The following is a 26,675-nucleotide window of genomic DNA, read 5'->3' as shown; positions in this document are numbered from 1 at the left end:
GTTAATTAATGCTGAGTAATGTATACATAATGATAATTAATAATTTATTAACTAACTTTGAGTAGTAAACATGAATTAACTGCTTACTAATAGGCTACATTAATTAAGTGTTTCCTAATCCTAAGTAATACATAATAATGATTGTTAATATATCTGTAAACAGTTAATTAATGCTTAATAATGTACTAACTTACGTTAATTAAGGGACCCTTATTGTTACCACGGGCTATACAAATAAAATTGCCTTGCCTTGCCTAATTGTTTTAATGTCTCAAACTGTGCATAATTAGCATACTTTGCTCCAAGTCTTTTTATATAGTGTCCACAAACATGACTTAACGTACATAATATATCTATAAAACATGTACAGTATAATAATAACAACCCTCCCACTCTCACACCCTTGCTCCAACAATATACCAATATTACTGTACCATTAACCAATAGCTAAGCATTGATTTTGTAAACAACCATATATATTTACATATATTACATTGTCAAATATTTAGAGGGGTGACCGTATGTAATCAACAACTCCAGAGGGAAACTGTTGTGTTTCTCTACTGACCTGGCAGCCATGACACTCAGCTGCAGACAGGCAGCTTTCCGTAGCGGCACGCCTTCATACGACAGAGAAAACACCAGGCTGTAGTTCCCTGTCGCCAAAGCCATCTTAGGCAACGACAGCTGCAGCCGCCTCACGTCCACCTCCACTGAAAGGCGAACTGCTTTGACAGGCAGAGATTGTGAGGGCTGAGTCACTCCTCCGTAGGGACCCCGGCCATCCTGCTCATTATCACAATAGGGTGTTGAGAGGATCTGCCAATGGTACTGAGCTCCGTAGCGCACGCAGCCTTTCAGATCCACACTGGCCTCCACCAAAGTGGGCTGGGAGCGCCAGATGGCCAGGCGGGGGGCTTGAACCACCTGCACCTCTGGTTCCTCGCACTCTAGTACACTGATGTTTACCTCCACCTGGCCCAACACCCAGCTCACCAGGTTGCTGCAGTTCACCTAGAAAGCGAGAAACAAACAAGCTGGTAAGATCACAGAACTGGGAGGCTTTCAAATTCAGCATCTGTCATAAATACGTATTTCACTGAAGTCGAATCACACCCGCATACAAATGAAAGCTTTCTCGTATCTTAGAATGAGTTGTTACAAGTCGTTACAAATACATAAGTGGGCGACGCACCGAACTGAGGCTGCCACACTGCAAAAACTCAAATATCTTAACAAGAATATTTGTCTTATTTCTAGTCAAAATGTCATTTCTAATCAAAACAAATCTCATTATACTTAATATAAGACTCATCACATAAAAAGTAGCTTGTTTTTAGACACTTTCTACTTCTTTCAAGTATATTTTCACTTGAAATAAGTAGAAAAATCTGATAGTGGAGCAAGTTTTTCTTCCTTATTACAAGCACAAAACACTTGCTTTCACTGGCAGATTTTTCTACTTATTTCAAGTGAATATTGGTTTGAAACAAGTAAAAATTCTAAAATCTAATCTAATCTAAAAACAAGTTCATTTTTAGGTGATGAGTCTTATTTTAAGTGGAAAGAGATTAGTTTTGATTAGAAATGACATTTTGTATTGAATGATTTTTCTTTTTTTTGGGAAATGAGACATTTTGACAAGAAAAAGGACAAATATTCTTGGAAAGATTTTGAGTTTTTGCAGTGCATGTTGCATCGCCACTTTTTACGTTCAGTGGCAGCGTGACCTTAGGTAACCATGGAAACTTAGCGGAGCTGTCGCCTCGGGGAGAAAGTTTTCCAGGTAGCGCCTGTTAAAACTGTCACCACTGTGTAGTGTGAGGAAGGACGGAGGCACTGATGTTGCATTCAGGTGCAGTCAGGCAGACGGCCATCGGCAAACCAACTGGATGTCATTTTATTTGACAAGAGAAAGACGGTAAAACGTGGGTCAGGTAAACAATACGACATCACCATGACAACATATTGTCACGCCTGTATTGTTTTGCCTCGTGCTGGCGGACCACTTGTTAACATAGACGCTTGTTTATCCTGTTACATGCAGCGTCTGTTGTCTGTCTGACGTCTGCCCGATTTCACGTGAATGCAACATCAAGAATACGTTCCGATATGCAACTTCACCGCTAGATGGGGAGAATTCCTGCATATTATACCTTTAATGAAGGATCCATGTGGAGTAATGCAATTCAAAAGAACATACCTGGACCCTGTAGTGTTCTGGGTATCTGTACTTGTAACCCACAGTCGTGGTGTTGGTGTGAACTGGAGTTGAAGCATCACCAAAGTCCCACAAACACTCCACAGAATTAGAACTGGGTGTGACAGCGGCCATCAGGGTTATCGTCTTATTGGTGAAAGTGTCCTGCGGCGACGCGTACAGGTCGACGGCCGTCAGCCGGGGCTGCACGATGATTTGCATGGTGACGTTTTGAGAATGCAGGAGGTTGAAGGCCCTCAGGTAGATGGTCAATAACCCCGGCTCATCCGGCGTGTAGGACACCTTGGGCTGTGAGAGACATCGAGATACATCAGCAATTGTCAGTTGTTTTACGATATTCAAGTCACCACCATAAAGGCAGAAATCTTTTACTGAGCTGACCTCTTCGCCAATATGTGATGAGTGATGGAGGTGGTGCAGGTCAAAGGTCCACAGGAACCTGATGGGTTTGCCCGTCTGGATGCTGGCCACAAACACTTTCTTCACACCGACAGGGATCGCCGCGCAGCATCCCAGGATGGAAAGTCCACGCACCTTCTCCATCACCTTAACTTGGATGTGCCGCCTCTTGGAGCTCACCTGGATGCAGCACAAAAGCAGAAAAGCGGCGTCTTAGTTTGATTATATAATCTAGTCTTGTTGACGTTAGAGTTTCAGTTGCAAAAAAAAAAAAAAGAGTACTGTAGTGATGATTTGATTAAAAATGTTAGTGTTTCCTGCTTTCTGTAAAAAGCCTGTGTAGATGTATGATGAACTTTTCCAGTTATTCTGATGACACACTAATTATTCTGATGCCACCCTGTATGTTTTTGTAAAAGCTTTGCTGTGCAGCTGGAGTTGTCAGTACGTGTTATTAGTCTGTCAACAGCCACCAATTTTCAGACACTCAGGCTTTGTGTGTTAAATCATATTTATAGTACACAGTGGAGTGGAGGACGACAACAAACATCAACAATACGCTTAATTATACGTTTCATGCTCTCTTCAATTTTACACAGGCTTTAGTAATGTAAGCAGTATACAGATAAGTAGAGTGAGGTGCTATGTCAGCAAAATCAATGGCTAGTCAGCATCAATGTGTGAATATCCCAACACATTTGGCAGTGACAGCATTCCTTATGTATTAAAGCAGAAGTAAGCGATATTTTTGTGTCTATATAAGTCTTAAATAGTTATATCTTCGGACAGCAATCACTTACATAGAGTGTTTGGACCGAAACACGGGTCTCTCAGTCCCTCTGCTCTGCTCTGAGCCGAGGAGAAAACTTTTCTTGTATCCTACAATTTTTATCCAATGAGGAGAGAGAACGGCATGAAGGGCTGTGTGTGCAGCCAAGGGATGCGCGTGAATGTGGTGACGTAGGGACGAGGACCAATAGATCCATGACGAGGGCGGGGGCTGCTAACTCCATCGGCTGACAAGAAGTTATGGTGCGTTCAGGGCAGCCCGTAACTCGTGTTTTTCCAACCTGTGAAGTCGTACCAGTTCGATCTGGTACGAGTTCACGGGTCGGAAGTTACGAGTGGCCGTTATAGTGACTTTCACAGGCAACAGGTCGGAGAAACGCGAGTTGCGGGTTGCCTGGAACGCTACAAAGTCGTAAGTCGCGATTTGAAGCCGTAACTTACGGTTTCAAAAGCCTGCCTGGAACGCAGCATTAGCCAAAACGACCGGATCGCTTACTTCTGCTTTAATATACAGAGTGGCATAAGTATATATTTAATATATTTCTTCATTGGTAAATGATCCTATAAGCTGTACAATTTTAAAATGTGGCAACATAAATGGGTAGTGCTCAGGAGTAGTGATAATCTTGTTGGCAATGACTGTTTTTTATGTTTACAATGTATCATCTATCTTGTAGTGAAAAATGATCTACATCATTACATTCTCTTACAATGTCTTGTTTTACTTACCCGGTTGTGAGCCGTGAGATTCACCATGTAGTTATCCACTCGGGTGAAGTTGTGGGGGTAGACATATGTGAATACGTGGCCGTTGGTTTGGTTGGCTTGAAAGGTGAAGGTGATGTCTCCACTGATGCTGAGGATGAACTCAACGTCTGAGCCCTCTGTCATTGAAATGGTGAACTCCACTTGCTCTTGGACTCCTGCAATCTTTGCACTCGCTTTCAGCTCCAAACCTTGAATCCTGTCCTGGACAAAGAACTCCCTGGAGGCCACTTGCCCACTGACATCATTGGTGGCATTCAGAGTTACAATAGCTGTCTTTGGCTTCTGGAAAATCACTGTTGTTTTCCTCCCCAACTGTGGTCCGTGTGCGCTTCCGTCTAACAGCCACATCCACGTCACGTCGGTTCCCGTCAGGAACTCTCCCTCGAGTAAGACGGTGACACCCGTTGCTACGTAATTCTGCTCTGTCACATTTGTAGCTGTGAACCTCAGTCCGGAAATGACGTCCTGGACGGTCACGTAGTCAGACACGACCTTTGAGCTAACTTCATTGGAGACGTTCACGGTGACCAGCTTTTTTCCAGGAGTGATGAAGGTGTGGGTGTTGGAGGGCTTGTTCCAAGGCAGAAACACCCCATTCACAGACCAGTTGTACTGCAGGTCAGACCCCTCCGTGGTCAAAACTGTCAGGTTAGTCGGAGCATTGACTGCAACCGGGTTGTTGCTGATCTGCAGGTTCACCCCTCGGGCCGGTTCCAGGAAGTGGATGGTTCTGTTGACGGACAGGTGGCCCAGCAGGTTGACGGCCCGGAGGGAGATGTCGCACGGACCCGGTGTGGAGAAACTCACCTCCACGCTTTTCCCGCTTGTGTTGAAAACTGAGCTGGTTGGGTCTTGCTCTCTGATGAGGTTCCAGGTAAAGGTCATGTTGGTTCCTTCCTTTAATCCCGCTTGGAGGTGGAGGACGCGGTTCGTGGCGAAGCAGCAGCCTTCCACGCCCGTTCCTCCACCTTCCTCCGCGCCTCCTGCAAAAATCTGCAGTCCCTCGAGCTCACGCTGGACAAACAGGAAGATGCTCGCCTGCGCCGTCCCTACGTCGTTCTCTGCCGTCACGATGATGCTGAAAGTGCCGACAGAGCGGAAGGTGTAGAACATGGTGTGGGTCCCCGGTATCGAGGTGCAGCGGTCGCACAGGATCCAAGAGAAGCGGACGCTGTCCCCTTCCTCCATCTGGGCCTCGAAGTGAACGGTGGCATTCAGAGGGACGTTTATCAAGCTGGAGTTTACGGTCAACCCGCGGATTTGTGCGAGCACAGCGACGGGTAAAGTGGTTTGATTACTGCTGACTGTGTTGGTTGCTGTCAGTGTGACATTGTAGTTTCCTGAGATGTTGTAGGTGTGGAGCGTATTCTGGCCTGTGTGCACATTTCCATCTCCAAAGTTCCAGATGTAGGTGACATTGGTGGCCAAGGAAGAAGTTGTGAAAGCGTACGGGGCTTTTAGCGTCAGGTTGTTGGACTTGGTGCCGTTATGTTGAATAACAATCGGTCCGACCGGCATCAGAACCTCGATCACGAGGCTGGTGTTACTGGTGGAGATGTTATTGAAGACGGTGACCGTCACCAAGTACCGACCTGGTTTTTCATACGTTTTAACAATATCCCCTGAACCATCAACCAGCATAGGCTCTTCCTCTCTGCCAAAGTCCCACTCATAGCTGTAGTCGGACTCTGGCTCGGCTCTGACCTGGAACTGGATCTCCTCTCCTACGGCGTAGTGTGATTTCTCAAGTGTGAGGCTGATGTTGGTCAAAGCGGGCTGCACACACACCCATCTGGAGAAGCTGACCTTGGTGGCTCTGTTGATCCCACTGGAGAGAAGCAAGGAGAGTTGGTAGTTCCCAACTGATTCGTATTTGTGTGAGACTCTGGGGTCGCCGAGGTGTGTCTCGTTGGAGCTTCCGTCCCCAAAGGACCATTCGTAAAGATGAGCCGATTCGTTTCCGGACACCGAGGCTTGAAAGTTGACAGGGGTCTGTTCTTGGATGCACCCGGATGGCTCCATACTTATAACTTGGAAGACAAAGACCTGCACCGTTAGATTTGTGGAAACAGAGCCCAGGGCGTTAGCGGCAGTCACGTTCACTGTGTAGTTACCGTCTCTGCTGTAGCTGTGTGTCACATTAGGTTCAGATGGAGAGTAAACCATGCCATCGCCCATGGAAAATGTCCATGTGATGTTATTACCTGAAGCAAGGCGGGCCCACACTGTAGTGGGGCTGTGAAGCTCTGTGGGAGAGGAACTTTCCGCTTCTAGTTTTTCAATCTTCTCGTAAACAAACATCTCGGCACAAGCCTCCGTGGAACTGATGGTGTTGTTCACCGACACGCAGACGTTATAGAAGCCGCTGCGTGTGTAGGTGTGTGCCACACGTCGGCCTTGAAGCGGGGCCGAGCTGTCGCCAAAGTGCCAGTCGTAGTGAATTCCGTAGGGCGAGGGCAGAGGGTGAGCCTCGAAGTCAGCTGACCTGCCAGCGAGGAGGAGGCGTGGCTCTGTTTGTATATCGACACGTGTGAGGATGCTGTAGACGCTCATGTTGATGCTCTGACTGATGTTGTCGTAACGATTGGACACGGACACCAGTGCAGTGTATATTCCTGTGCAGAGAGAGGGAGTAAGAAAAAAGAGGTCAACTAAAATGATACATTTGAGGGTAAAAATACAAAACATGTATATCTTAATTAAACAATATTACCCTCAAGTGTAGTGACTGAAGTGCTTAAATTACATTTAAGCACGCCCTTGAGGGTAATATTGTGATTATACAACTATTACCAACAAAATAAAATGTGTCATCAAAATATATTCATTTTGATGGACAATTTGCTCTCAAATTTAAAAGGTTTTTGCGAGTATGCTTCCCGTTTCCATGGGAATACATGGGGTCTGACTAATACCTGAAACACAATCAATCACGTCAGTAGACTCCTATGTGTAATGGAACCTAGTTTACCTCTACAGCAAATAATCCGACCCTTAGTAACGACCTAGCAACAGAAAGGATTTTCTAGTCCCAGATGATGAACTCTGAGCTGACGTTAATGTTTTATCACGGTCTCTGACTTTCCCAAACTAAATCAATACTGCGTCACCGATACAGCTGATGAGGAGAGCCAAACATTTTGATTATTTAAAAGCCCAAAAGTCGCAAAGAGAGAGAGAGAGAGAGAGAAACATAGAGGTATCTTCCGTTTTATCCAACGAAATATTCAGCTCCAGGCCAGATTTTATTTTCACCGCAGTTACAATAGTGTCTCTCTGACTGTACACATACGGAAGGGAACAGCCTCTCAGCTAAAACGGGGCAGTTTACAGCATATTCACTAAAAAATGGTTATTTAATGGTTCTAAAATTTGAGTTTGGCATCTGAAAGGAGCACTCTACAGGAGGTTGATTTAGTTTGTAAATTATTTTCACGAGTTTAGTGTCTCTCCCTCCTTTTTAAAATCTTATTTTAGACCTTGCTACTTTTACTTCTTTTTAAATCGCATTTTAGACCTTGCTGCTCTTATTCACTGACATAAGTTTGTAACGGATTGTGCAATATTGTTGTTATTGTGTATTTTTGTGCATGATGCGTGCTTGTGGTCTTGTGTTGTCTTCCGCTGCTGGTAACATTGTAATTTCCTGCAAAGGATTAATAAAGTATCTTTAACTTAACATAACGTGTCTAAAATAATAAAACTAAGAATCCATGGATGGCTACCATGGAGATGGATAAAACAACATGACATGGTGGAGTAATATGTTTAGTGACGAGTTAGGCTGATTTGAGCACGTTCCAAATGTCTTGTTGACCAATCAGATTGCTTGGTCGGAACTACTTGTTGTATAATACATTTTAAACAAGGTGAAACTCATTGATGGGAGGGGTTACCTGGCTGAGAGTAGATATAGGTGACATTGTTGCTTAAGAGGACCTGGTTGGGGGACTCTGGGCAGAGGAGGGCAGGGTTGTAGGGAGGCTTGTACTCGAACTCCATATATCCCCCGTCACCAAAAGACCAACTGCAGCATAACAGAGACATAATAAACAAAACAATAAACAATATAGAACTACAAATGTAGGGGAGCTCAGAGAAATATATTGCTTTGATGAAAAGATGCCCTGATTACAATTCCTATTCCCTACCCACCACAACTCCTACACACACACACACACACACACATAGACACGCACACACACACATTCAGTTGCTAGCTGGAAAGTGGGAATCTTCTCTGACGAGGCAATAGAGGGTTTGGACGAGCAGGAGTGGAAACTCAAGACTCAGGAACTCAGGAAGCCTCTCTGGACCAAGAATGGTGAGAGTGGAGGGAAACTAAGTGAAAGAGTGCACCACAGTTGGGAGGGTGGGAATGTGAAAGGGGAGGAGGGGGGGAGCAAAAGAGAAAGAGTGGAAGAAAAAGGAAAAAAGTACAGGGGAAAATTCTTGTCAGCAATCTGCTCTAACCACACAGTTATAAATCCAAGGCCCTGCATGGTACGACTGCTGCTGTTAAGAGCGCGCAGGATGAAAACAGAGAAAAGAGCAGAGAGAAAGAGAGACAGGCGGACAGAGGAGAAGAAACAAGCAGCCAAACACAAACAGATGCAGTGCTTGTCTTTGTCTTCAAAATAAATAGCAGGGGAAATAGGAAAAAAAAAACACGAGGCAGTTTTCTAACTTAGTTTCTGTTTCAACAAACACAGACCCCCGGAGAGGATATCTCTCAGCTATCCGTCTATGATTCTGTCCATCTGCCCCCCCCCCTACGTTCATACCGGAAGGTGGCAGCCACAGACATGTCCACCAGCACAGAAGTGGTGAGAGTCTGAGTGGAGCCCTGAGGGACCACATCTGGCACACCCTTGACTGTGAGGTTGGCCATGGGCTGCAGGCGGTCCACTGTCACGTTGAAATGTTGTGTGAGGGTACTGACGTGGTTCATGGCCGTCACCTGGAAAACAGCACACAACACTGGTAAGACGGCAGAAGGCAGTGGGTGAGACTAATATTTACTATTAACTACTATTCTGCCCTACAAAGGCAAAGTGCAGTATCTGTAAAAATGCCAAACTGAGAAAAACAGCTTTTTGTGTTTTTCATTGTCAGGTTTAAGCATCAAATCATGAATAACTACCAAGTCTATAACTGATTAGATAAAGGTGGACTGATTTAAATGTATTTTGTAGTTTGTCTTTCTGACCAATTTTGACAGTTTTATGGCAGATACTGCACATTTGCCTTGGTTTTGGTGCAGATACTGCACTTTGCCTTGGTTTTACTCCAATGGAATTATAGAGTAAATTATAGAATAGGGAGTACAGTTACTCTTTGCAGATACTGAACTTTGCCTTGGTTTCACAGTGCTTTTTTGGATGGACGGCAAAATAAAAAGCCCAATAACTCTGGAAATTTTAGCAGTACCAATATCAAATTCTACCAGATTGAAGATAATATGCCACACTTTTGATTGGTCAAAAAAGAAATTGAAAAAATGCAGATACTGTCTAAAACAAAACATGTCCGTTCTGACATTTTTGAATGTAAATGACTGCCCTTAGTTTTTAGTTTGTTGGCTTGAAAACATGAACTTTTGGAAATGTTTTTCAGGTTTTCTATAATTATAGACCAACAGGAAATTGACAATAATGAGCAGACTGCATTGTCAATGTTCCAGAAAGGTCTTCAAGAAAACCAAAATATGACACGTGTGTTAATACAAAATCATCCCACTGCACTCCCATGTGTAACATTCTTCTTTCTGTCGGATGTAATTACTAAAGAACGTAAAAATCTGTCTGTTTATTCCACATTTTCATGTGTTGAGTGATGTGTGAGAAACTGTCTGATTACAAATGAAAAACGTATTCTCCAAACCCTCACAAAGTGCAGCTGAAATAGTTAAATAGGCACACATTTTAAAGGGATACGCCAACATTTTTTTTCCGTGTCTTGCCTCACTCCCGAGTCCATGACCAGCAGATAGACACCATCCTTTTGACTGTGCGTGCAGTAACAAGGGAGAGACGGGCAGAGCTGGTGCACCGCTAATTAGCTTAGCTCAAACGCTGGAAGTGTATAGGTAGTGTTAGCCTGCCTCCACCTAAAGTCATCAGAGAAACTCTTCAGCAACTCTAAACGGAAACCGGTGGGCCGATCTTCGTCTCAGAGCTGACAAAACTCTCCGGTAAGGCATCTTGAGCGGTCAAATGCCGGTAACGGGATGAGATCGGTCAAAACGGAGGGTTCAAGCACGAAAACAAACTGCGAAAAAAAAAATGTTGGCAAATCCCTTTAAGACCTTTTGTCAGTGTTTGTGTTTGCCCAATTAAAAAGCTGGATATCAAACACAAACCTGTCACAGGTAAACTTGTTCCAAACTATTAATATTCCTACAAGTATGCACCCAACAGGGAAGACAGTTTGGCAATGTTGACTTGATAGAAACGCACAGTGAGCTTGTAGACGGCAGCGTGCTGGTAGATCACGTTGAGTACAGTGTTGTAATAGGTGAAGTAGGGTTTGTCGTCCACCGTCCATTTAAATGTGGGGCTGGAGCCTTCAAGCACAGATGCTGTGTAGCTCTAAAAAAACAAAAGACAAACACATTTTAATATGAAGACATGGAAAAAAAGACGTATCAATATAAAATATAATAAACCTGAGAGCAAACACTAACCACAACGGACTCCATCAGCACCCTGTTTGCAGGGTGCGGCTGCACCACCAGTCCGCCGAGGGGCTCTTCCACCACCACGGCCATAATCAGACTGGCCTCTGTCACGTTGTTGTGAGCCTCCAGCTCCACCTGCACCGGACTCCTCTTCTCCTCCTCTCCCAGGTTGAGATCCAGCACCGCGTACAGGCTAGGCTCGGTGGCTTTGACCCCAGACCCCGGACCTGTCCCGGGCTGACAGACCGTTGTTTGGCTGGACGGAAACTCTGATGGACATTCTGGCTGAAAGGTGGCGCTGCGATTACCGTCCCGCCGAGAAACCTTTGTCACGTAGCGGGACTGGACGCGGAGCAGCAGGCGGGTGTCGTTGGGCCTCAGGTAGAGGGTGCCGTTCCGAGGAAGGGGGTGCAGGATGGTCAAGCCCAGGGGGGGCACCACTCGCAATGGGCATGATGCAGAGACCGGGTATGACGGCTCAGCAGAAGTCACCTGAAATGTATTGAATAACATTCATTTAGTTATTATAAAAAACACAGCAGAAGTATCATTATAGAACAAATAATTACACAGGCACTCACGAGTATTGATTGATATGAATGTGGTGACTATACAAATATGTTGGTAATATTTATACTTAAATTATATCAATACGCACAGACAGACTTAAAGAAAAGATCCTATTACATGTAATTGTATCCCTCACAAAATGTTGCTAAATGGATTTTCACTTTTGCAGAAAAAATGACATGTACATGAGAACATGTTTTACATTCTTATGCGGCCTCCTGACGCTTGTTGATATCTTCCTGATGCATGCTGGGATTTGACATACTGCTTTGATGTCTTACCAGCAGGCTATAGAGTCCGGGCTGGGGCAAACCAGCAGACAGCTGTGCTCCCTGCAGCTGGGTCTCACTGTGTCCCACATAGAGCACTCTGATTGGGCAGACTACGTCCTCCAGCCACCCTCCTTCGCCGTCCTGCACCAACGCCTTCAGATCCAGCACCGGGTCGGGCAGAGGGTCTGCGGCGGGGTCGGCCTGGCTCTCTGTTGTCTGTCTGGTGTCGTTGATCCAGAACCACTCTGACTGGTTGAGGGCTAAAACAGGCTGTCGCCAGGGCGAGTTGGGTGAGGACTGGCAGCGCAGCAGGGACGCGGGGCCAGCGTCGTGCTTCAGGGCGATGATATCACCACGGGAAACCAGCAGGTCTTCAAGTTGCTCTTGGACCTGAGAGAATCAGGAATCAGATGAGTGTAAATCAAAGGCCTTTACAGATGAAAGTCTGGTAGATGAAAGTAAGATTCACCATCACCAACTTTGTTACCAAACTGAATCTGCTATTTCTCTTGCAGTTAAATGGCAGGCTGTGCACGACAGATGCAACCCTTGAATATTCATCCAACCTGGCTGTAAACACCCTCAAACTAAATGGGAGTCATCAAATATTTCTTCTGAAATTTCTGAATTTTCTTTTCTTTTTTTAAGTATCTTTTTTTTTGCCTCTTTTGCCTTTATTTGACAGTACAGTTAGGAGAGACAGGAAATGTCGAAGCACAGGGAGGGGGAATGACATGCAGTAAAGGGCCGCCCGATGCAGTGAGGACTGTACTGCCCTACAAAGGCAAAGTGCAGTATCTGAGTTTTTTCTTTTTTTTTTGACCAATCAAAAGTGTGGCATATTATCTTCAATCTGGTAGAATTTGATATTGGTACTGCTAAAATTTCCAGAGTTATTGGGATTTTTATTTTGCTGTTCATCCAAAAAAGCACTGTGATACCAAGGCAAAGTGCAGTATCTGCAAAGAGTACTGTACTCCCTACATTCTATAATATCATTGAAGTAAAACCAAGGCAAAGTGCAGTATCTGCACCAAAACCAAGGCAAAAGTGCAGTATCTGCCATAAAACTGTCACAATGGGTCAGAAAGACAAACTACAAAATACATTTAATTCAATCCACCTTTATCTAATCAATTATAGACTTGGCAGTTATTCATAATTTGATGCTTAAACCTGACAATGAAAAACACAAAAAGCTGTTTTTCTCAGTTTGGCATTTTTACAGATACTGCACTTTTCCTTTGTAGGGCAGTGTAGCCTCTGGTGCCGGCTCAACCCACTGCCCCACATGGCGCCCCAAAATGTCTGTGAAATTTTCAAATCAAAAACACTAAAATGGTTTAAATCAGTCTGGAGTCAAAAGTGAATCATCTCACCACTACATGTGCAGCCGGTCCTGCTGGTAGAGTGACGACCACCTCATCCAGTAGGGTGTAACGGGGCAGAAGTGCCCCAGGAGGCAGGAGGTGAGCCTGGGTGCAGTTAGGACAGGAGGCTGGCTGACAGGGACTAGAGAGGGACAAGCACCGCTGCAGGAAGGGACACCACTGCTCCAATCGTGGACAAGAGTGTAGATCGCCGGTCGTGGTGTTGTGTGGGACACAAACAGCCACCGGAGCGCACAATGGACCGCCACAGCCTGAGACACAAGCAGTTTGTTTCAGTCATTTATTTTTCATTGAAGTTGGAACATAATATACTAAATTATAAATACAGAAAAACACAGAACAGGTCAAATGTGGAGCTAATTCTATCTCCACCTGTTTAAGATGTAGATAACTATTACTATTTAATGTGTAGATAACTATTTTATAGACTCTGGGTACTTTAATCTAGGAAATTGTTTCATGTGTGGAGTGACAGTATGACCCAGCAGGTTATCCACATATACTTTATATGATTATTCCAGCTATGTTGGCAAGTTCAATCAAATCAATGATACTAAAAGTACAAAAACACTAGACAAACAAACATGAATCAGAAGCTGAGCGTGAAGAGTGCCACTTTACATCTAACAAGCATAATGATGCAAAACCTCAAAGAATCACAGGATCAACAAGATAAATCAAACAAGTAAGTCTCAAAAAACAAAACGCCCAAAATCAGGCACTGGTGTAATGAATATGAAAGATTTGTGTGTTTGTAGATGGAAGATAATTAGTTTGCTGGGCTGACATTCATCTGAGAGTGGAGTAGGGCAAACTTTCTTTCTGTGTAATTAATAATCCAGGTGCATTATCTAATTATCCTCCTTGTCTCCCGCTGCTGCGTTGACAAAGTTAAACAGAAAACATGCTCCTAGATCTTTAACAAGCTGCTCTCCTCTCTGTGGATTGCTCTCTCACGTCTTTCATGTGCATCCGTTCTCTGCTGCTCCGCCTGTTGCACATCTTTGCTGCTATGTCTCAGTGGAGATGCACAAAAAAAAATACACAGAAAGCATCTCAATCTATTGTGCCTTGTGCCAGGGAAGTGTTGCAGAAATGTGTTGCGTATTTGAACGAGGACAGGAAGGAGCTCAGGAGGGAGGTGACCTTGATAGATCTGGTTTCCCTCTTCCTGTTTTGCCCCACTTACCATTCAAACTCTTCTTTCGTATTCACCTTGCTAACAACAAGGTTGGTCATTGTGTGTGTGTGGATGTTTTTGTCCGACTGGAGGTGTGTGGGTGCAGGTGGCTTACTTTTTACACCTGCTGATACCAACCAGAAATGTGCAAATGTTTTTAATGCCGACCGTTTGTGTAAGTGTGTGTGTGTGTGACTCACTGGGGAGCAGCAGGTGTTGGGTGCCGGGACGATGACAGTGAGGCCTGTAGGTCTGGAATCGGACGTGGACTTGTGAGCTGAATTCCTGAGTGACGAACTCAAGGGAGGACAGACGACCTGCTTGAACAAAGCTCAGAGACGGGAACAACAGTGTCTGAGTCGGAGGGGGGGGGGTAAAAAAGGGGAAAATTGAGAAAACAGACAAAAAAAAAGTTTGAGGAATGTTTGAAGAGGACGACAGCAAACAAGCCCAGGTTTCTTCTCACCTCTATTCCCCGGCTGGGGGGTGGTGGAGCGGTGAGAGGGGCAGCTGGGGCACGGTGTAAGGGATTATGGGATGTAAACACAGCCAGTCCCACCATGTAGATCCCTGCATCTGGAACACGCACTGTAGTGGCAGAGACAGAATTAACTCAAGGTGACAAAAGAGGAGGAAAGATTGAAGGATTTAAAAAGGGGGAGAGAGGAAAAGAGGTAGCGGAGGCAATTTAGAAGAAATGATGGAGCGACTGCGGTCGACTCAAGACGGAGAGAAGGAGAGAGAGAGAGAGAGAGGAAGAAGAAGAGAGAACAAACCCTCTGAAGAAACAGGCCAAACAAAACTAAAGGAAGAACAGTTGACTAGAGCTAGAATGTATCTGCCCATTGCAGACTGACACAAACGCAGAGACAGAATCAAAGACAGACACGACCAAAGAGCCGCAATTAGACCACCAGGCAGGCGCACACGCACGCACAGACACACACACACACACACAGAGAAACTACAACCTGCCACATATCTACAATGGATTTCACACAGTGGCACTGAATTCCTGTTCAGCTTTGAAGGCAGTTTTTTTCAACTGCGCCGGCTTCTCTGACGTCTGTTGTGCAGATTTTTTATAGGAATTCAGCCTCATCAAGGTCCTTCCTCTGGAGCAGACTGATGTCGTCAGTCCAGCTCAACTTTTCTGCTTGAGCTACATCAGCACCAAGTGAAGTGTTACATCAAATGTTCTAAGTTGAAATGCTCGAGTCCAGTCCATGACGATAAGGAAGTCGGCAGACTTTTTATTTACTGCCTCGGCACTGGCAGCATCCAGCGCTACTTAATCATACTTACTGAGACTGTTCCCATGTTTTAACACATGTTTATCACTGACTCACAAACACTGTGTTTACCACATAACACCTACATGTGGTAAACACTTTTTTTATGCTTGGACAGTCAAAATGGCAACAGTTTTCATGCAGCGATTAAATGCGTGTGATTTGATCTTTTAGTACAACAGCGAACAGCACAACTATAAAAGACTGACAATATAAAGATTTCTTATTATCTACAGCTTTTAGAATATGACACGGACATTTTAATAAATGTAGTGTCTTTATTCCCTGGCAAATTCTGTATATTTATACACATATTGAAATACTTACAATTTTGTGTGTGGCCTTTAGGGAACAAAACTATTTACTATTTACATTTACTATGTAAATACTGTATGTCCCTATCCATCAAGTACGAAGACGTGATCCACCACAGAGACAGAATTGTTTTTAGAATTATTAAAACATCCAAATGTTTGGTCATATTATTCAGATGTAATCATGCTGCTGGAAATGCTGCAGGATGGTCTCTGGTTGCCTCTTACAAAAGGAGCAATTTGTATCAATGCCAAGTGTGCTCCAATTATAAATGGTGCTTCAGGGAGCCAGTCTTGTGCTTGTGATTAGTTATGAAAGAGGCTGTTTGCTTTTTCTTTCTACGCTTGTTTGTGCCAGTTAATTTACATAGAACTGAAGAAGGCTGAAATCCACAGGTCTTTGTCCCAAACAACTAAGATGCAGAGAGAGAATGAAGGGAAACTGCATTTGTATTGAATCAGTGTCTCATTTGTTTTCCCATTTTCCTAAGTATGGACTTCTAGGTGTCTGAAATGCTTTGTTTCTTTCGTGTGCAAGTCTCTGTGTGAATGTAGGGAGCCTACCTTGAGGCCTGTACTGGCAGACATGCTTGGCGTTGCGAGGGGGCAGACCCTCCTCTCCCTCCTGCGCCTCGGAGCCGTTCACCCAGCTCAGCTTGCCTGAGGAGTTGACATCACTCAGGCCGAGCCACACACCTCGCTCCCTGCAGCAGGAATGGGAAGGCAACTCATAAATTAACACGGCAGCTGCTTGACATTTAGCTGTGGTGCTGCCGACAGCTGGGAAATTGGCTCTTTAACTTGTAATGTACACAGATATTAACATACACAAACAATAACATAATAACTGTTATACAAAACCTTGGTAACACTTTAGATTAGGGAACGTCATATTCACCATTAACTAGGTGCTTATTAATATGTATATAAGTAGCTTACTAGCTCCTTATTAGTAATTATTAAACACGTATTAATACCTTATTCTACATAGCCTTATTCTACCTCTAATACACCATGGATTAAGATTTTTCCTGATATTAACTCCTAATTATCGCTTATTCATTGTAAATTAATGCAATAAAAATGCTATACTAATTCAGTGATAAAGGAAGAATTACTGTTCTTGTGCTACTGCCCCTGTACAAGGCCCCAATAACCCACTGGTTATTCACATCATTATTCAGAAACAACAATGCATTAATTTACAATGAATAAGCCATAATTAGGAGTTAATATCAGGAAAAATCTTAATTCATGGTGTAATAGAGGTAGAATAAGGCTATGTAGAATAAGGTGTTAATACGTGCTTAAAATTACTAATAAGGAGCTAGTAAGCTACTTATATGCATATTAATAAGCACCTAGTTAATGGTGAATATGTGTTCCCTAATCTTAAGTGTTACCAAAACGTTACACAACAGATCTTCAATCATCTGAACTGGGTCCTGATAAGTGACAGTGAAGTTAAGGGAATGTGCCAGATTGCCTTCAACAATCAATGATTGCAGGAAAAGAGAGAGCTTAAAAAATCGTTTCTGATTGAACCCCAATGGGATGTCACCGAGGCGATGTCAGATATTTAGCATTTCCCTGTGATTACGATAGATTGGATTCTCACACCATGAGTCCATTAATGGACCCCCACCCCCGCCATCCCCCCGGTCCCCCCGATCCCCTTCTCATGATTCCACTTTTCTTTCTGTCATAATCTATTAACTGAGAATAAAAATGGCCTTCCCTCGGAAAGAAGGTCACTGTGTGTTCACAACAGTGTCCAAACAAAAGGAAGATGAATAGAAAACTTCGCCTGAATTAAACCTATTACCGTCTTGTTTTCGCTCCTCCTTTTATTTCTATGTTGTTTTCTACTCTAGCAGACTACTCACATCTGTGGAGAGTGGACAGAGGTTAAAACATACAGCAGAGAAGGAAAAAGAAAAGAAAGCAAAAAAAAAATCAAAAATACAAAAACAAAAATACAATGACTAATGAAAAAAAGACAGATGGTTATATAAGCGAGGGGGTGGAGAAACACATGAGCTGAGAAGGAGAGAGCTGATCAGCTCCGTCTGCAGCAGGTTTTTTCTCCTCTCATCCACTTGGAGGGCAGGGTCTACTCTCTACCCATTAACACACACACGCCATGAACTGCCGACTCCTCCTCCCGGGGTGTTAAAGTTACAATGCAGCTGTGCTTTTACAGATGTGTTTTTTTGCAACCTTCTCTGACCTAAACACCAAACACTGGCGGTCTTCAGACCAGCGCAAGGTCAAGGAGATTTTTTTGTCATAACAAAGCCAAAGCCGGTGTGACGTCCACACATCATATAGAAGTCTATTACGTCGTACACCTAAGAGGCATCGGAGGATTGTGGAAAGACAGTTTAGTATTCTGCGGTGTTTTACGGCTGAGCCTGACGTCACAATCTGTACGCGTTCTGAATATACACCATGCTACAGCATTTAATTATTACACAACTACACAACAAATGAAAAATATTAATTAAAAGTGAATAGATGACAAACACAAAAAGTAAAAAGGATGAAATTTCAAGGGATGAATTTCATAAACGGTGAATAATAAATAATGAATAAGAGTGCTGTCCTTGGAACAACACATGCACACACATACACAAAGAGGCACATTCAACATTCAAATAAGCCTGATGACTCACACAGACGTGAGGGAGAGAAACACACACACACACACACACACACACACACACACACACCCCTATCCAAACCATGCATCTCGTGATTGTCAGTGATTGAAAGTTCAACATCTGTTTTGAGTATCTGTGTGTTTCAGTGACTCTTTGGCTGTCGCTTCTGCAAACAGACCGCAACATGGTGAGAACTTTTAACTTTGTAATACAAACGGAGATGAAGGATTGTGTCACAGAGCAGACAGGTTATCTGTTCTGCACCTGCCAACCTCTGCAGGGCCTGCTCTCTTCTACTGATCTCTCCGTCTCTCTCGCTCTCTCTCTCTATATATATACACATATATATAGCTCTGGCAAAAAATAAGAGACCACTTTCACTTTTCTTTTCTTTCTTTTCTAAACACCAACACAAACACAACTCATTCTACTTAATGAGACACTGATGAGGTCATCACCTGAACCACATTTGGTTTTATAGGAAGATTATAAAAACCACTGCTGGGATTAAACATTGACATTTTCCCACAAAAACTGATTTATAAACTCTTCCTGAGTTAAAATATTCTTGCTGTGTTCTTTAGGAATAAATATGAACATGTTTTCAAGGTCTGAAAAGACTTGATATTTTTTGTTATTTAGACTAGTTTAGTCATTTTCAGCCAATAAAAGCTCTAAGTGACAATATTTTTATTTCAATTTTGGAAGAAATGTTGTCGTCGGTAGTTGATAGAATAAAACAACATTTTTTTAATTTAATTTTACTCAAACACATACCTGTAAATAGTAAAACCAGAGAAACTGATCATTTTGGGAGTGGTCTCTTCATTTTTTCCAGAGCTGTGTGTGTGTGTATATATACACATCTATTTATGTGTTGAGTAAACAGTAATAGTAATACTTAGTACTGAAATAAAATGTTTACTGAAATAGTGTTTCTTTTTTAATTTTGAGGCGATTATTTTGAGAATATACATGCACAGGCAGCATTATGGCAAAATAAATAACATGGAAAGACGCTGGGGTCGCCACTTCTGCACTCCATACAGACATCAAACACTCACTGTGTGCCTTTGTGTGCCAGCAGGTTACGCAGTGCATCACTCCTGAATTTGATCAGATCCCCACCGCGGTCAGAGCACTGCTGTCGAGCGTCGGCCGAGCTCAGCTCCGCTGGAAAAATCTGGAAACAGTGTGAGGACTCAGCGTCCCCGTCTTTTGGACAGTGAGGCGAGGCTGGCGGACAGAAGACATGAGTCACATGATTTCCCAGATCTTTTGAAGAACCACTTGCAACATCATGAAATGATTAAAATTAACATGTTATTGCTAAAAAAGACGACATTCAAACAACCTTGTGAAAAAAAATGCTTTCAAATCAGAATACACCCATGTTTGATAAAGTCTGTTATGGTTAAGTAAACTGTACGGCACAGTCTGATGACGCATCTAATCAATGTGTTCACATGGCCAGTATGTTGAAACAAATTGCTCTCTTTTCAAAAGGTGAATTTAGGTAGTTGCTGAAAGTAACTGTAACATACTGAGAGAAAGGAAAAAAGCTCAGCATTGGCTGTTGGTGACTTAAGAGTTCACAGTCAAGCACCATTTCAATGCTGTTGAGTGTATTGACCGTCCATCAGCTGCCCAGAGCTTCAGCATTGGCGTAATTTACCTTTGGCAACTTGGACACCGTCCTTGGTGATCTTCCAGTCGACATCCACACCAACAGAGCCCCAGCTGACGAGTGTGAACTCTAGGCTCTTATTGGCCACAGCCAGAGATGGACAACGCAACTCCAGTTTTGGAGGAACTGTCACGATCACTTCTCCGCGCGCAGAGGCCTGAAGATACATAATTATAAATGTAAATGTAATCCCCTGGACATATCACAGAATACTTTGAACATTCAGAAAATGATGTTCTGTTAATGGTTGCTGTTTTTTTTTCTCTCTCACCTCCTTGTGTCCAGCCCAGGCCATCACACTGACTGGATAATGACCTGGAAGTCCATATTTATGAGTTACCGTGGTCACCTCAGTTCCTGTGGTGTTGACCCGAGATGACAGGTCACCAAAGTCCCAGGACAGTGTCACAGGTGTGACAGAGGAGGTGACAGCCAGGCTGATGTGGTCATGAACACTTTGCAGCGGGAGACGCTTCAGGGAGATGGAGAAGTCCACTGCAAACACATCATGAGCCAGAGTCCAGCCACATTTCTGTGAATCAAACAAAACCATGTGAAGTAGAAGAAGAAGAGCTTAGCACAAATATTTAAAAATAACATATAATTTTTACTGTTAAGATGTTTTTGGTTTCACTGTTATTTTTGTGGTTTTAAATAGAAATGTGGTTTTAATGAAAGTTATGAACTGCTCCAACTCAAAAATAAACAAATCCTGATTTTCACTTGGCTCTATGAATAACTTGAGTTTGCTGAGTCTGCATGCAAAGGCATTGAATCCATAGGCGGAAGTTGTAGTGGGTTGTAGGAAGGTGTAGAGGAAATCCTGAATGACGTGTTTACACAAGAAGAAACAAATGGAGAAGGAAGCAATACATGTGTGTGTGCATATGTGTGTGTGTGTGTGGGGGGGGTCTTGCTCTCTACAATACAAACACACATTACAATCACTATTATCTGACTCCACTCTGTGCTTGTGATACATACCTTCATAACTTGGGGGTTTGTACATGCAGCAGAGCACTGAGATTCACTGATGAAGTTGGGCTCAGAGTTTGTGCTGCAGAGACACTCTTGCCGTGCCCCCAAGCCCCCATAGCGTTGTGATTTAGCAAAACACACACTGTTACATTGTTCGAGTGTGAAATTTCCAGGTGTGGAGGAGGAAAAGATGACAAGTTCATTCCGACCCACTGCTCCACTACTGCTGTCCTCAAGACACCCTGCGTAGTTAAGACCTGAAGACCAGAAAGAGAAGGTAAGATAACCTTATTCTGTTTCATTTATAATTTTAACCAGAATTAGACATCTCTGTCTAATAAAGCAGCAACAGAGATGAAAAGAGGTCAAATGATGATTTATTTTTCTAATGTCTGAATTTCACAATGATTGCATAATATAGTAACTTTATATTTGTCCTTTGATCTGCGTTTTAAACCCAAAAGCTACTATTAAATCTTAAGCCTGCTTGCTTATCATCAAATATGCAATCGATTTAAGTCTTTCTCTCCATGAGTTCAGCCTCCTAGGCATCACAGTAAATACTGGCCCAAAAACAGCTTATTGGGACTAACAGCTGCAAAAGAGATTTCAGTTAACGCAACAAAGTCTTCCATGGTGCATATTTATTTTGACTCAGACAGTTTAGATGCATTAGTGTGTATTTTTTTCATACCGCAGGTGAGCAGGCTGACATTGAGCAGGGGCTGGTGGCGGAGCTCTGGAGGCTGGTGACAGAGCATGGCATCTGGACGGCGAACTCGCACTCCTTTCTCCTGGAGCCAGCTGACCAAGCGGAACAGCTTACAGTCACACTCGAAGGGGTTACTGCTCAGGTCGCTGGAGGAGAGGAGGGACTGGATGAGTACTGGTGAAGATATGACACCACTCACAGAGACACATGGAGCTACTGATACCACTGCTACTGATGCTATTATAATAAAGTACAGTAATAATGTGCCACTGTGGCTGTGATAAACCATTAAAGCTGTTGGTATTTTATGCACTATGTTGGTAAAAGGCACTTGAAACAGCTCAATGGGCCACTTAAGCAAATGAGTGGTACTTGTTTGAACTATTAGCCAGAACAGAAATGGCAGCCTAAAGGTGCTTAATGAGATCATTTGCCATTATGTGACATTACAAAAGGCAGTGAGACGAAGTCAATTTTGTGGCATGGAAACAAGTGGAACTTTTTGACCCTTTGTTACAAATTAATGTTAGTAAAACCTAAGTAATTAAGCTTCTATTGCAGCAAAACAACACCAAATGTGGATAGATATTTTTTTTTATTATTAATACAGACTCTGGGTCCAGTTAATAATTAAACAAAATACAACTACAAATCTGAACTGAAATAATACTTCAGCATCCTAGAGAACGCACTTGTTTGCTGACCTACAGTAACGGTGGTACGGTTAGGGTTAGGGTTAGGGTTAGTGAGAAAAGTAATAGGCTATCTGTAAGCCAACAGTTAGCATAGGCTAACAGCTAACCCTGGCCAAAATTTTAAAATTAAAGGGACAATGAGGAGTTTCTATTTGGTTACAAAATAGTCTCACGTTAATGTGGATGAATCTCAGCTACCCACACTTGTTAATGGCTCAATTTTCGATAAATATATCGTTTTGTCTCTATCGTTATTTTGTTATTTTAATTAATGGTGGAAATGCTGGGTGAACCGACCAGCTTTTCCTTACTTTCGGTTTCGCGGACGCTCATGAGAATAACGCCGCCGTATTGCCGTTTATGGTCGGGACTACGACGGTAACTGAACCTCTTTGAACCTCTGACTTTAATTCTTGATGAATGAAAACATGAGTCCGTCTTGCGCCGGTCGAAGAATTCTACGGTGCGCACGGAGGCTCATAAATGTAGTGTGAAAACGCTTCGCTTTTCCAAAACTCCTTGTTGTCCCTTTAAACCCTCCACAAAAAACCTTGTAAATTTTGTATCGTTAGCTAGGACACTAAGCCACTCACAGATTTTCTTTACCATTAGAAAAGCATGGCAACAGTGGACAACTGGAAGCAGTGTCCGGCTGTACAGCATTGCAGCTAAGTGTAAATGAATTGTTAATTAAAGCATTATGTCTACTCTGTATTGATTATGTCTGGGGTATTTATACCAGGCATCTTTAGCAGTGCTTGACACAACAGTCATTGGTACGAACAGTACTGGTACACTGAAACTGATAGCATTTAATGTTACAGTATTTGTTAAACCTGTGCTTTCCATACACGATGTCATTAAATGATGTAAGAGAAAGAAAGAGTCGGAAATCATTGGAAAAGAAGAAGGTGCGATGGGAATGACAGATGAAAAGTAAAAAAAAAAAAAAGAAATACTGAAGGAACATGGGAGTAATATGTGGAGCAAGAGATGGATGTGGCAAAGAAAGACAGGACAGGGAGCAATAAGATTACATAACATGTTTCTTCTGTCTATTTCATTGATGTTCTGTTCCTGTCCATTTAGCTGCACTCAGACAAGTGGACAAGGACAAACCTTTTCTCATCCAAAGACTGGAAGAGGATAATTACTACTCACTACCTCCCATTCCAGTCTGAAATAACGCTTCATTCATCTCGTGTGTAGGCGAGGTAACTGGAAAAATGCTGCATGTGTGATCAGATATATAATTTACCCATATGTCGTGTGTTTGGATGATATGGTTCAATTTCATGAGATTGAGACCATTTCATATTTCTTCATCTCTTGGGGAGAGGAAAGACAAAGAGAAACAGAGAAAGGTGACTACTTACATTTGAGTTAAATTGCATAGGTTGTCACATAGTCTCTCCTCGATGGTGGTGATTTGGTTTCTGCTCAAATCGCTGATGGAAACAAAACAAGACAAATCACTTTTTTCATTGCACTTATTTGTGACATTTACAGTCATACATATTATATTTTGGCAAGATTGATGCAGTGTGAATTCTTAGTCATGGACATAAAAAAGGCAATAACAGAGTCATTATGTGAATGTAAAACAGTTTCTTCTACTGTACATTGTTATCCAATAGATGGATAAATAGAAGCAGTCAAGCAAAATATGAAAGAAAATGTCATCCTCCCATCCTGTTTACTCATTATGCATTTTATGACACCGTGTAATACTAAAATCAAAAAGGAATTATTTTCTTCCCTCATCTTTCCTCTTAATGTCTGATAATAACAAAGGGAGTCAGGACTTCTTTAGACATTTAGCAGCAACTTCAGGCTCAAGTCTTCTTGTATGTACATAATGCAACAAGCTTTGTACACATGGACTTGTCAACTTGGACAGTCAGTTTGTTTCACAGAGGTGACCCTGAGCTGGTCCTGTGTTGTCTTGGCTCAGTGTCACGGTCCTGGAGGAAGGTGAGTCATCAGGTCCTGAGAGCTCTGGGCCAGTCCACCCCTCCCTGCCACAAAAAAACACCACCATGACGTGACGCTGCCACCAGCCTTCCTCACTGCTGGGACGGAATGATGAAGGTGAAGGTGAAGAAATCTTCTTTCCTACAGTCCGAGTCTTTCAGTTAAAACTCCAAACAGGCTTTGATGTGTCTTTCGCTGTGACAACGAAGCATCTTTGTAGCCGCTCTCCCATAAAGCCAGGACTGGAGTGTGGCAGGGATGGATGGATTTGGCTGGGCAGACAGCTTTGAGAGGAGTCCTCCTTTTTCACACTTCCTCCAGTTAAGAATTATGGACCACTGTGCTCTGGGGGACCCTCAGTGCAGCAGAAGTGTTTTTGTAGTCTTCCCTAGGCACATGTCTAAACACAACCCAGTCTCCCTGCTCTGCAGGCAGCTCCTTCCTCCTCGTGGCTTGTTTCTTGCTCTGATATACATTGCCAGCTGTGAGATCTTATGTCATCCTGTCTCTCTAAATCACGTCCGATCAGCCGACTTTACCACAGGTGGACGACTCCAACCAATAATCTTATATACTGTAGAGGGACGAGCACCTGAGCTAAATTTAGAATCATAGCACAGTGTCTGTTTTAGTTTTCCCTTTTATAAATGTCCAAAAATAGATGTCGATTGATGAGACTTATTGAACACTTTTCGAATGCACTTCACAACACAGCATAACTGAACATTTACATAAAAACATCATCTATAATATAGTAACAGACAACATTTCACTCAGTTGATGTTTCTACCCTCCTTCTCTCCAAGCTTTGTTTCCATTCTTCACTCTCTTGTCCTTTACTCTTCGCTTCCTCCTCCTTCTTTCCTTCTCCACCCATAATCCTCCTCCTCCTCCCTCTCTCCTCCATCCAGTAGGCTACATAATGGGGCCGTTGTGTGGTGGTTTTGGAAGGAACTGATGGAAACCACCAGAGTCCTCTCTCATCACACACACACACACACGCACACGCACACGCACACGCACACGCACACGCACACACACACACACACACACACACACACACACACACACACACACACACACACACACACACGCACACACAGGCACACAAACATGTGCTTAAACAGCCATTGGGTGGAAGAAATAAGGTAATGGATGGAGGAAGGGGGAGATAGACAGATGGAGAGAGGGATAGACGGAGGTAGTGGGAGCCTGGAGCAGTAAGCTGTAATTGAACTTAATCGTGCCGTGATTGGTGTGTGTGCAAACATGTGTGGGTGTGTGTGTGTGCGTGCATGTGTGTTTTTGGTGAATGCTCTCTGGTCCAGTTCGTTTCCTCTTGGGATTTCTGCCTACTTAGAACCAGACTAAACCCAGTCTCTCTCTCTCTCTATTCTGCTATTGCTTTCTTTTTCATTCGCCCCCATTCTGCATTACTTTTCTCCTGCCTCCACTCGCAACCTTGAATTAGCCAGGTCCTCGTCTTCCTTTGTACTTACAGGACGGACAGAGGTCTACAGCAGAACACGCCTCTGGGGAGAACGTTGATCCTGTTCCCTTGAAGATACCTATACAAAGATGCATACATGGAATTAGATGGATCGACAGAGATGCAGGGACGGACAGACAGACAGACAGACAGACAGACAGACAGACAGACAGACAGACAGATAGACAGATAGATAGACAGATAGATAGATAGATAGATAGATAGATAGATAGATAGATGGACAGAACGGTTTGTACTCACAGCTCTCGGAGACCCGTGAGCCGATCCAACAGGCTGGTGTCAAGGGAGGAGATGTGGTTCTTGGAAAGATCTCTGCAAACACACACCAACATATTGACATTCAAAATGACTTCTACGTCAAGGTGATTGCAAACACAACACATGTATTGACTTACATGCATAGTACCAGAAGAGCATTTTACAATACAATATGGTTAGGTAAGTGCTGGGAAATGAAATGCAATAACAGCAAAGGAAAGAGAAAGTATAAAAGTTTGACTCATATGAAAAGAGGAGGAGATAAATAAAACCAGACACTCTAAATATGTAAGTGGATGTGCCAAACAACACAATACTAGAGA

The 26,675-nt window shown here is 43.1% G+C and overlaps 1 protein-coding gene across 1 annotated transcript in view; it reads right to left on the bottom strand.

Moving 5' to 3' along the window:
* The window catches only part of pkd1a (polycystic kidney disease 1a), an 87,116-nt gene that overhangs the window by 39,148 nt on the left and 21,293 nt on the right, over positions 1–26,675 (bottom strand). The window contains exons 2-22 of the mRNA XM_085780281.1: positions 26,335–26,406; positions 26,084–26,152; positions 23,987–24,058; positions 21,898–22,061; positions 21,210–21,460; positions 20,497–20,757; positions 20,214–20,382; positions 19,603–19,774; positions 16,440–16,579; positions 14,736–14,857; positions 14,470–14,623; positions 13,078–13,340; positions 11,708–12,088; positions 10,863–11,348; positions 10,636–10,767; positions 8,962–9,137; positions 8,074–8,204; positions 4,139–6,792; positions 2,603–2,800; positions 2,204–2,509; positions 569–1,014 (exon numbers count right to left, since the gene is read on the bottom strand). Coding sequence (XP_085636407.1) covers positions 569–1,014; positions 2,204–2,509; positions 2,603–2,800; positions 4,139–6,792; positions 8,074–8,204; positions 8,962–9,137; positions 10,636–10,767; positions 10,863–11,348; positions 11,708–12,088; positions 13,078–13,340; positions 14,470–14,623; positions 14,736–14,857; positions 16,440–16,579; positions 19,603–19,774; positions 20,214–20,382; positions 20,497–20,757; positions 21,210–21,460; positions 21,898–22,061; positions 23,987–24,058; positions 26,084–26,152; positions 26,335–26,406 — 6,819 coding nt within the window. The remainder of the gene's footprint in view (positions 1–568; positions 1,015–2,203; positions 2,510–2,602; positions 2,801–4,138; positions 6,793–8,073; positions 8,205–8,961; positions 9,138–10,635; positions 10,768–10,862; positions 11,349–11,707; positions 12,089–13,077; positions 13,341–14,469; positions 14,624–14,735; positions 14,858–16,439; positions 16,580–19,602; positions 19,775–20,213; positions 20,383–20,496; positions 20,758–21,209; positions 21,461–21,897; positions 22,062–23,986; positions 24,059–26,083; positions 26,153–26,334; positions 26,407–26,675) is intronic.

Source organism: Trachurus japonicus, chromosome 1 (genome assembly GCF_045865225.1).
Source record: "Trachurus japonicus isolate A0001 chromosome 1, Traja_1.0".
Taxonomy (NCBI): domain Eukaryota; kingdom Metazoa; phylum Chordata; class Actinopteri; order Carangiformes; family Carangidae; genus Trachurus; species Trachurus japonicus.
Note: the sequence above shows the minus strand (reverse complement) of the source record. Positions and strands in the feature narration are given on the sequence as shown.